This window comes from Carassius carassius, chromosome 15 (assembly GCF_963082965.1).
Source record: "Carassius carassius chromosome 15, fCarCar2.1, whole genome shotgun sequence".
Classification (NCBI taxonomy): Eukaryota; Metazoa; Chordata; class Actinopteri; order Cypriniformes; family Cyprinidae; genus Carassius; species Carassius carassius.
The window spans coordinates 14,347,126-14,359,703 of NC_081769.1; the positions used below are offsets into that span (position 1 = coordinate 14,347,126).

At 35.5% G+C, this 12,578-nt stretch overlaps 1 protein-coding gene across 2 annotated transcripts in view; it reads right to left on the reverse strand.

Annotated features, from left to right (window-relative positions):
* The window catches only part of LOC132158188 (rap guanine nucleotide exchange factor 5-like), a 58,400-nt gene that overhangs the window by 6,893 nt on the left and 38,929 nt on the right, over positions 1-12,578 (reverse strand). For both annotated transcript variants that reach the window (XM_059567511.1, XM_059567510.1), the window contains 5 exons: positions 4,303-4,381; positions 3,377-3,521; positions 3,032-3,129; positions 863-893; positions 57-135 (listed from right to left, as the gene is read on the reverse strand). In XM_059567511.1, the coding sequence (XP_059423494.1) occupies positions 57-135; positions 863-893; positions 3,032-3,129; positions 3,377-3,521; positions 4,303-4,381 (432 nt within the window). The remainder of the gene's footprint in view (positions 1-56; positions 136-862; positions 894-3,031; positions 3,130-3,376; positions 3,522-4,302; positions 4,382-12,578) is intronic.

Here is a 12,578-nt window from a genome sequence, read left to right on the forward strand (position 1 = left end):
TATTCTGCAGCTCTGTAGGCAGTCAGAACGCTATGAGAGATATTTTATGAGCATACCTTCCTTCCTGTCCCTATGACCTCCTCTCACAGGGTGCCAGCTCTCCTTCAGACTCAGCTGGTGGAAGAGAGCTTTATTCTGGAAGATAGTTAACACGTGGATTTGAGAATATTATTGTTTAGGAGTTATACACATGCTAACACACACACCTTAAGACAATGGGGAAAGCCTTATGCTGGATAATTCATATTAGCATCCACATCAATATGTGATATCGTTCAGTTTATTGTAACCATGCACTGCAGTTTTGTTGTAAGCCATTGAAATGTTTGAGCTCTTTAAAGAAGGATGGATTCTGATTGGCTGATTGGCTTTTGAAAATGAATCCAACTATACTGTTCTTCTGCGTTGTTATCGTTATAGTTGTGGTGTGGAATTAAAGCTTTATAGTTACTTATCATCCTTGGTTCGACCGGACCCATATATCAAATTGTTATAATATTTCTGAAGTCCATTTTTGATAAGCTCTCTATCACCATCTTTGGTCAAAACATGAAACTGCAAGTTACTTTAGGATGGTCAGGTTTACAGTTTATACAGTGTGTTTATATTACAGTGCTGTGAACGTTTTTCTTTTGGAGAAAAGTCTAATGTGAATGCAGTTATCTTTTGCTGTTAGGTTTTTCTAATGAGCTGACTTTTGATAGCTATCAGTGTTCCTCACATTTACTGTATATACTGTAAATGGGGGCTGAAATATGTTATGATAGCCTCTTTAAAACACACGGAGTTCAATCAAAGTACATTGAGGTGGTTTCAATTGAGATTCTGTGCAGGTAATACAGCGGCCGGTCTTAACTCTTACCTTCCTCTGCGGAGAGTATTCATCTATCGTGCTGAGAGATGAGAGGGGTAGGGAGATGAGGGAGACAGAAAGAAATAGAGAAGAATGAGCCAAAGGGATCGCTTGAAATATAAATGTGCCATTATATCAATACTGCAAGATGGCATCTTCCACCCGCAGCGAGGAGCGCTCGTAAAAAGCCTTTTCTCATTCAGATCAGGCCTGAATCATCAGCGCTAACATTAAAGTCTGACACGATGTGATTTACTGATTGCCTCATCTAAATGAAAGCGTGCAGCGTCCTCATCCATGCACACCTCATTCTGATTACAGCCTGATAAAAACGGGCAATCGGAGGGAGCTTTATAGTCTCCATATTCCCCATCTGATGCCTCTCTAATTAATCATTGGCCTTTTACCAAGCACCAGCAGGCGAGTGATGTATAGCCGAGAGGTCAAAGCCAGGACTTCTGCTTACTAAACAGAAATATTGGATAAGAGCTTATATGCGAAGCAGAATTTATTCATTCTGTTCGCTCCTGATCTGAATATTACAAAGCCACTTTCCTAATTCTCTCTTATTAAAGTTCAAAGCTTATGCACTAAAGAAGCAGGACCCTGACCTTACTCTAGTTACTGCATAAACACGGTCCAGGCTAGTAATTAATTACTTTTTAGAGTAACTAACTCAACACTGTACTGTACTGTATACACACACACACATACAGTGTTGTGTTAGTTACTCTAAAAAATGTATTAAGTTCAAGTTGAGCTTTACTGTCATTCCACTACATGTGTGGACATACAGTGGGTCAAAATGTCGTGCCTCACAGGACCTACATAAGGTGCTACATAAATACAGACATACAATAATTTAGTAAAACATTATAAACCTATATACATATATTTCAAGTACTGGTTACATCAACAGTGTATTTAGATTACTGTACTAATTACTCTCTTTAATAAGTAATGCATTAGTTATTACTAAATACTTTCTAAATACCATATCAGCCTTGACCAGTTGAGCACATGAAACTGCTCTTTTGATTCTTTCAAATGAACAGCATAAAGCTGCATAAATTATTCTTGAATTGACCAAAGTATTTAAAGGGAGAAGGTTACATTAAAAAAACATACATTTTAACATTAGATGTTAGATTTTGATGTTAAATCTACCGTTGTTTTTTATATATACATAATTGTTCTACAGTCTATACAGTATTTAATCCAATTACAGTAGAATTAACAGTAATTAAATGACAGTAAAATTTAAGAGTATTCCCTTATTTTACTTTTTTTCAAAAGAAAAGTGATTACAGTGATTAAATGAATATCTTTTATGACACACACCTCTATATCAGTATTGCAACACAATTAATGATTTACTTTAAAATATAATAACAATAATAGCATTTAAAATTTATCTTTTAATATTACAATAAGCTGACAGCCAGTGATTGGCACACATTGTATTGTAAAAGTGCAACTCTTAAATAAGCAAATATAAAATAATTATAATAATTTTAATATACAATATAGTCATTTTAGAAGTATGGTAGCTGCATTAAATAAAAAAGGGGGCAAAGGCGGTACTTGGTGCTATATTTTGTCATTATTGCTGTCAAAGATTGTCTGTCTTTACCTTCTGGTATAAAATAATGTGCATTTTGTAGATTCTTGGATGTATCCGCTAGTTGCATTTAATCTATGCTCAGAGATATTGAAAAGAAGCCCAAGTCTTTTAAATCATTTTCAACAAATGAAATCTCAGTTATCACCCACAACAAAATCTGTCATCTGGGACTGACTGATGAGGGTTTCATCTGTCAACAGACTGTGGGACGAGGATCACACACAGCAGAGCTTCTGCGTACCGTTATCATCTCTCTGTTACTCTATTTCTCATCATGTCTCCCAGGGAACACTCAAAGGGAGGAAGTCGAGGAAAACCATGTCAAGTTGGGCTGGAAAAATGGCTGCATGGATAAAAACTTCTCCGGCTTGATTTATTCAAAATGTAGATGAGAGTTAATAGAACACTGCTCTGTCTTTTTCTGGCTCTCATTTTGATTTTAGGAGGGTGAATAAAGGACGTATTTGTGCGAACATAAATAATGCATCTTAAAATATCTACCAGCTTCCCAGAAATCGGTTATGAACATGAAACTCAATCATGAGGTGACTCACTGTCTCCTTTGCATCCGTAGAAGTTTCTGAAGTTCTTTCAGATCCTTCTCCAGTGAGGGAAACTCATAGAGATCATCCAGAACATATCTGTACAGAGTCTGCAAATGTGAAGCACAAGATTGACATTTTAGGTTGTAAATGGGAAATGTAAACCGGATTGGTGTTCACATGTTCACATTCAGTTTATGATAATGAAAATGTCTGAGGGCATTTCGAAATCCTCTGAAACCAGCAATAATCTCACGATCTTGTCCTCATTATGTGGCATTAAGGAATCAAGAGCAGTAGGGGTGGTGGCATTTTTGTATTTCCAAAAATAATTCCCTCCCTTCTCTCCATCCGTACCTTGAGGAATAGTTTGGCGTGCTCGTCGTCCCGTGGCAGGTCTGCGCACAGCGAGCTCCACTGGGACAGCAGGTGCAGCACTTTTCGTTTCCTAAGCAGAGTGTCTCTCCCCTCCTCTTTCATCCGGCCTTTCTTTGAACAATAGGTGGACCAGGAGCAGTTAAGGCATCAAATCTATTCCAGCACACTAGACTGCACAGATACACAGTTCAGAGGAAGGAGGAAACGCCTGCGGCTGAATTCTCTGTATTAAATTAACAGGGGTTCAGTAACAGAGAATTAATTGCATGCCCTCGGCTAAACAGCGTGGTAATGGTTAAGTGGTTTAACACCAGATAGGTTGTGTTGTTAAGATCATGTAAAAGAACATGTATAACATAGTTCTGCTTGGTCACAGTACAGTTCTATTAATTGCTTATTGTTTCGTGGGGGTCTCAGATCATCTGACATTACCTTATAGAGAATCCATGACAGAGGATTATATACACTACACGTCACTGGACACTAGTTTTGAAGGTCTTATGCTTAAAGTCTTTTTATTTTATTTTTTTGTGTGTGTTGGTATACAGTATATATATATATATATATATATCAGCATGATTTCTGAAGGATCATGTGACACTAAAGACTGGAGTAATGGCTGCTGAAAAGTCAGCTTTGCATGACAGAAAAAATATATATAAAAAATATATTATTATAATTATTAATATATTGCAATATAACAGTTTTTACTGTATTTTTGATCAAAAAAATGCAATCTGGGTTAGCATAAGAGTCTACTTTTAAAAACATTAATATTACCAACCCCAAACTTTTAAATTGTTGTTAATATTGTATTGTAAACACAGTTCACCTTTACAAATGAAAGCAGACAGCTATTATAACAAAAACAGCATCAGCAATGACTCATTTGATGAGAAGGATATTGACCGAGTAGTGCTTGGCACAGGTCACTGGTGGACATGAACACAGGGTATGTCAACAGGAAGTCATCCAATAGATTCTCTGAAAATGAACAGAACATGTAATACACATTTTAGTAAGAAAACAACACAAAATCATAAAAACCTCTGGAGAAGCATATCATAATGAAGAACGTCTTAAGGAATTTAAAGGAACAGGTCGTCCTTGTCATTGCAGTTTTATTTGTTCTTGTGAAACACAAAGGAGATGTTTTGAAGAATATTCATGCTGCTTTTTTTCAAATAAAGAGACATGGGACTTGAAAAAGACAAAAACACAACATAAAAGCATCAAATGATCATTTCATATGACTGAAGTGTTATAGTCAAAGTCTTCAAGTCATCAAATGTCTTTGTGTGTGTTTATAACTAAATATAATTCACTGAAGACAATTTGCTGAAAATCTGTAGTCACCATTCACTTTCACTGTATTGAATAGAGCAGCTTGAACATTCTGTCAAAAAATGTTCTATGAAAGAAAAATGGTTATACACTTTGGAAAAGACATGAAGAGGAGTAATTAAATTTTGGGCCAATCTATTCCTTAAAACCTGCTTTTTTAACAAAGTTTAACACTGCAGCTACATTGAGACGATAAACGTTAAGGCTCTGGTGTGTGTGGTGTCATAAAAAATTCAAACCCAACAGGCAGTTTACATGTGCTCTTGTTTGTTTTCCTCTGTTCTCTCTCTTTCCTCCTGACCTCCTTTCTCCTACATTATGACACTTTGCTATTGCACCACTTTAATTAGAGTTGTGTTTGCCTGGAAGCGTTCGGTGCCGCTGTTCATGCATCATCTCGCTGTGAAAGTATGACTGAAGGAACGAGCGCTCGGTGCATGGTGACCTTGAGCAAGACTGCTAAATGTTTTTAATCCCACTGCAGAGCGATGGTGGCAGTCCTTATCTGCCTCGCAGAACGACAGAACGTTTCCTCTGTGTAAAGTAATGGGCCACATTTAACCATATGCTGTGTAACCTTTGTTAAAGAGATTTATTTCATTCTGGAAACGACAAACAACCCTTCATCATTCACCTTGTTGTAACCCCATTTGAAATGCAGGAATTCTTTCCGTTTCCATTATTTCACCAACAGGCAATAATTCTTGATAGAACAACAATTCAATACGTATTATAAAGCCACAGTAGAATATTTCATGAATGAATAGAATCCAAACAGATCTGATCAGCACTATAAAAAAACAAAAAAAAAAACACATTTCACACACATACATAACAAAACAAATAAAGATGAAAGTTTATTAGGATTAATTATATGTGGCATATTGCATATAATAATAATTCTTGTTGTACATTATATATGCTTTACATACATTTTTATATATATTTAAAACAATTTTGTCAGCTAATATTTTTGTGGAAACCATGACATAATCTCTTTATATTTTTATTCAGCAGGTACACATTACTTACAAAAGTGACAGTTTATTTATAATAAAATTTCAAATATTTAATTTATTTTAAGTTGTAACAATATTTCACAATATTACTTTAAATAAATGCAAACAAATGCAGCCTTGGTTAGCAAAGACTTCTTTCATTTTTGTTTTCTTTCAATTGTTTTTTGTTACTGTTACTGTTTTTTATTATAATAATACCTAATTTAATTTGCAAATGACACTTGATATATTAATATTTAGTTACTTTTCCAATGATTTTAGATTTACAAGTATCCAATTACTTTTTGGGGCCACTCTATGTTTGTGAATATCCAGCAAGACATTATTTAAAGTATACCTAAGAATTTTGTTTGTACAACATGCACACTGCTCCACACAGCTCAAGAAAGAAGAGAACTTTTCTACTTTCTATGACTTTGACACCAGTCACAAACATATTACAGAGTCTCAACTCTCTTGCTATTGGGTAAAAATGCTGCTTGCATCTTGTGGTTACTGAGCTCTTCCCAGTTCTACACACCATCCCCACTATATCCCCACAGCTAGTAACACAGAGACAAAATCTAGAGAAAATGAACAAGAAGAGAAAGGGAGAGTAGAACATTAAATGGCCCTTAATACGCCTGACCTCTTTGCTGATCCCACTGAAACACACTATTACTCTCATAATGACACTATTACTCTGATAAGGCCGTAATGACTGATGCGCATTCACTGTTCAATCCACTTTAATTTGCTCTGCAGGAATCTAAATTTCACCATTCGCTCTCGCAGACATCAATCGATATTCTCTTCTGATCCGCGGATCGACAGAATCTCTACGTCTAAGCTTCCGAATCACACATCACATCATAATCTGGTTTTGGCTTGTGAGTAATTCAGATGCTTTAAACTTCTGTTCCGAACACCTTTTAACAAATGTAACAACACTGAGCAAAACCTGATGTTGTGCTTCAATGATTTTCAAAGTGACTTTGGCACTTTAAATTGGAGTTCTAATCATTATAGGAGAAAATGTCTCATAATTAGACACAGAGGAAACATTACATTCACCGAACACATGCCCGAATGCAAAAATACAATAAACCAATTCACCCTCTTGGCTAGAGGATCAATAAACATTATCACCAAAATCAAATATGAACTGGTAATTTGTCCCTCAAACCATTATTATGAATTATTTCTAAGCCTTCAAAAGACACTCATGTTTAAAAACAAAATTGCCAGATGATGATCAAAGCTTGTCGCATCATCATACCCAAAAAGATTTGAGGCTGTAATTGGTGCCAAAGGTTCTTCAACAAAGTATTGATATATACGTATATATGTAAGCTGTGTAAAATTATTATGCAATTAAAAATCAGAGGAGATATAAAGTGTAAGTGATTTTGTGTGTAAATTCTAAGTAAAAGGTTAGCATAAATGTAGCTCTTAGAATTCCCGGTAAATGTAATTAAATAGAGCCAAATTAACAGACTGCAGCCGTTTCTCACAGTCAGATTTAAGACAGTCTGATGTTTTTTCTAATTACCACTAAATTAGACTTATGCAACCCAGACAGCGAAGTAGCAGGAAAGGAGGGTGGAATGGAGATAAAGAGAGCATAATGAATGAGTTGAGTGTTTTCTAAAGCAGTGTATAGCGACAGAGGGATTCCTCCATAAGCTGTAAATCCTATTAGTGACACTCTTCCTGTGGGCTGTGTGGTGTGAGCATGCTGCATTGGCAAGAGTTGTAAATTCTTCCTTAATTTCACACTTACTTCCTTGAGCTTTATGCTTTCTGCTCTACTGAACTGCTTGCATCATTATGGTAATCTAAAGCGAGCAGCTCTACACACCACCGCCAATGGTGCTCGCTCGCTCACACACACACACATGCACACACACAGACAGATACTGTGTCCGAATATGCATACTTTCCAACACTGCGACAGAATGCAAAACAGAGTTTGTCAAATGGGTATGACTTCAGAAAACACAGTAGTCATGATAATCTATGGTCATTTTCACATTTAGTTCAAAATTAGGTTTGTTTTCTTGCTTATTTTGGGATCCTAGTAGTTCAGAATCAAATTGTTGCACTTTTTTTCATCTTGGCACAGGCATTTACAGTAGAGCTTCTGTCGATACCTTCAGAAATTCAGAAAAGCACTTGTGAACTAGATATTCTGACCAATGAGGGGACACTTTGCTCACACGACTTGAATATTTCTTTGTGAAATCATCACTGAATCATTGGAATAAAGCAAAACAAAGCTATCCCATAATACCACTTAAACTGTCAGATTTGATTTGGTGTCGGTATGAAAATATTAGCAACAATCTATGCCAATATGGTGAATATAGTATGCGTGTACTTTTTTTCTACACCTGCGAAAACATTGTTTGTATTGTCTATTCTTCACGAAAGAATTGGAATTCAGAAGCAGTCAGATAGCTTTAAATTATTAACAACCCAAAATGATAGCCTCAAACAAACTGCTTTAACAGAAAAAGACATTCACTCCTACTCACACCTTGTTATTCTGCAAACCATTGAAGAAACAAAGCGTGATCAGTCTCACTGTAATCATTGAAACTGTCTACACTGCAAGAGTGCATCTTTATGCTCTAGTTTTGTTGTGCTGTGCATCTGGAAGCGGTGCTAAACTAGTTAAACTAAATCCAATCATCCAATCAGCAGCTCCATGCAAACACACACGCATACAGTACACACACTAATTCGCAGAGACACTTTCACAAAAATTCCCATTAACACTCTCACTCTGCAGCAGCAAATAAAACTCGCTCGCACTTTACTTCAATTTTTTTTTTCAGCTACCACTAAAACCTGGTGCATTTTCATTATCTAAAGAAAGAAGGACTTCATACAGCTCAACATGCCACTTTTCCTGCCATGAGAAAGTGCAAGACCAGCAAAGGATTAGACGTACTTGACTTCTCTAGCAAAGCCTTTTTTTTCACTTTTTTGGTAATTGTGCATGTAGCAAACCAATAAACTGACCGTTACTAAGAAGGTAGGTTTAACTTACAATCCGATTTCTATAGCCCTTGTGTAGCCCCGCCCCTTTTCAGCACTATCTTTGTTCATTGTCTTGTCTTCCATTTGTATTTCCACAACATGAAGGTAAGGTCGTACAAATGTATGAATCAATTGCTCATTTTTAAATCTTCCCAGTCTACTGGCATTATGACATCCACTTCAAACATTACTATAACTCATTAACTCTACAATAATACATTTCACTTCACCAGATTACTCTTCAACAGCGTTGATAGAGATACCGCAAAAACTAAAGTTCAAGCACAAAACTCGCATAAGGTCTATAAGATATAAAGAGTGCAGTGAGATAAGTCAGAGACAACTCTTACAAAGTCTATAAAGGTCATATCCAGGTCTCCATAACACAAAGTGTAACATTTGATTTAGTTTAAAAAGAAATTAACCTTATTTAATAACCTTTAAAAAAATTCTGCCTTTTCACACAAATTTGACACTTATTTAAACTGTTTGAAATGTATTCATGTAAATTTGAACTAGAATTCTTTGAAAAAGAACATGAAAATAAATAAATACATAAACCATCCATCATGATAACAATAATGTCAAATTACAAAAAGTTTAATGGTTATATCCATTTATGAGATTCATCCTAAAAGTTCCTGAGAAGATGCTATTTGCAATCATTATAATACTGAAACATCTGGAAACTCTCATTGTATGATAAATTGTTTAGCAAGAGAATTTTGTTGCAAAAACCTTGGCCAAATGATGGAATAAAAACAATATTTTGTGTTTCCTCTCACAGTGAGAAAGTAGGTCTGACTACATTCTCGGTGTCTCTTGCATCTTCTGAGCTCTTTCAAGCTCTTCCACCCACACATCAGACAGACTATGTCAGCTTGACTTGAAAACATGATGTAAAAAAGCTGAAGTTAATGACCACCTCAATGACAGCGGCAAACCCTGGAGGTCAAACAAGCTGCTGTCTGATTCTTTGATGGACAGCTGTGGGATGGTACGGTTCATGGCTTTGCAGGCACAGACCCGGTCAGCTGCTTATGTTATTGACAGAATCATGCAGAAAAAAGAAAATGAGACAGATGACTGACTTTAAACAACTTCCTTTCATTAAGTGTTTGCACCAGATTAACCAGCATTCTTGAAAAGCACACGTACAAACTCACTCCCCTCCTTTTGTTTTTGATGTCTGGAGGAAGGGTTTTACTCAAATTATTCCCGTTTTGCATAAATCATGCTCATAGAGCATGGATAATAAGCTCTGACGGCTTCGGGCCCAATATGCTCAGGGTTCGTGTGGGAGTGTTCAGCAATTCTGGTGTGAGCTCAGCTTCAGTATAATCATCAATGAAGCCATTCCCACAAGTCTCTCCCTCAACCATGTGGTCAAGGTTTGATTATCGCTCATCGACCAGAGCTCGCCAATTACCCTCAGCAGGCCTTGAACACAGATCTGACCAGAGCGCTGCTCAGCTGATTGACTTCATTTAAGACACGAGTAGAAGATATTGGATCAGGGAAAACCAATTTACATCCCTTCCTGAAGGACTATCGGACTGTTTAAGAACAATAAATACATTTTACTAACATCATTGCCTGATCTAGATGTTAATCTAAACATTTTTACTTTTTAAATGAGAAGTTGATTCATATTTTTACTACAGATTATATTATTGCAATTTTAATTTAAAGGAAAAGTTTTTTTATGCTCGTCAAGGCTGCATTTATTTATTAAAAAAAACAGTAATATAGTGGAATATTGTTACAATTTAAAATACTTTTGCATACGTTTATATTTAAAAATGTAAATATAAATGATATTTATTTTCATTTATTCCTGTGATGTTAAAGCTGAATTTTGAGCAGACATTGGATATATTCCTTGTAATTATTAATGTTGAAAACAGTTGTGCTGCTTCATAATTATTTGGAAAAATGTGATGGGCATAATTTTTTTTCTTTTTCTTTTTTTAATACAAAGTTCAAAAGGAAAGCTTTTATTTGAAATAGAAATCTTAGAAAAATATAAATGACTTTTCTGTCACTTTTTATTAACAGATATTACTCAATTTAATATGTATCTGCTGAATAAAAGTATACTTTTTTAATCACAAACACACACACACACAAAAAAAATAAAAATAAAAAATTATATATATATATAATGATTTTTTTATTTTCTTAGTCTTTTTATCTTTTTTATTGTCATATCCAATTTTTGGTTTTAAAACCAAATGTTCCAAGACGCTCTGTTTAATATTGTTTTCTTCAGATTTTCAAAGTGGTCTTAGACTCTTAGACCCCAATGAGTGTTATAAGTTTCTCTTTATCGCTGTATGAACAATTTAAACATTTCTACCTGCATTTCATATAGGAACTTTTACCATTGTGATACATCAGATCATTGTTCAGTAAATAGACTTTTGGAACTGAAAATTATTGGAGAAAACGGTCCATATTGGACACAAAGGAAACATTTCATTCATCAAACACATGCTAGAATCCAAAAATACAATAAACCGATCTATCCTCTTTGCTTGAGGATCAATAAACATTATCACCGAAATAATAAAAGACGAATTAGCAATGAAATTGATCTGATTTCTTTCTGTTTCTTTGCTATCGGGCAGCATTCTCCTGGAATCCTTCAACCCTCATGCAAACAACAAGCAGACTGAAAGCAGAAAACAGATGACAAAAAACAAATCACTATTCCCAATTAAACCCTGTAGTAATATTGTAACCATAAAATATTTTTTTTTTTTTTACAAACAAAGGCATTGAACCACATAAAAGTACCAAACCACTACCACTCTCTTTCTTTCTTTCATTTCAAATCGTCTTGTTTTCTGTATTTACTAGCATTGAAACATGCCAACAGCTCCAGCTCTGTAGGGAGATACAGCTGGCTGGATACCTTTCATTTGGAAAAAAAAACAATAAAACAACCTCTGCTCTCCATAAACGAATCGATATTTTTACTGGACGCTTCCCTTCGGCGTCATACCTTAAACAACAAACATTTAAATCCCTTTGTATTCAGAAGCTGCCTGTCCTGCAGAATGCATACACAGAATTCATATGGGATCAGCTGATGGATACATCAGAAGCGGTATGAAATCAATACTGAGCCCTATCAAACTCCCTACAAATGTGAGGGGAGTGCAAGCATGACAATCCCATATAACACACCGGCAAGCTTCTTCTCCCCTGAGACCTGTCCTCTGGGAATCTCCGTCTCTCCTTCTGTCTGTCTGATTCTTTCTTTGTCTCTCTCTGTTCACAAGAACACATAAAACAAAGAAATATGGACACACACAGACACACTAAAAGCCTTAGAAAATCTATGCATGGATCACAAGGCATTCTGAGCCAATGCAATGATGGTGCATTTAAAAAATTGCATAAAAAAAAAAGAAAAATAATTTATTATCTGTCACACCATTTAAACCATAATAGCTTTAAAGGGTGGACAAAACCCTCCCAGAAGAATAAAGCTTACCAGGCAGTTAGGAGTGAATCCACTTCATCTGACAGTTCATAGATCATGGCAGCCTTTTTTACAAGCAGTATGTCATTGTTAATTCTGACAACACCTACAAATCTTTTTTTTATTTTTTATAATAGAATGGTGACGATAAGAGGTGTACTACTGTACATCAGCACAAAGCTTTTAGAGCAATAGTTCAACTACAAAATTAATTTATATCTTTCGGGAGATGTATGGGCTTGCTTTCTTGTGTAGAACGCAAAAGGAGAAGTTTAGCAGAATGTCCAAGCTGCTCATTTACATG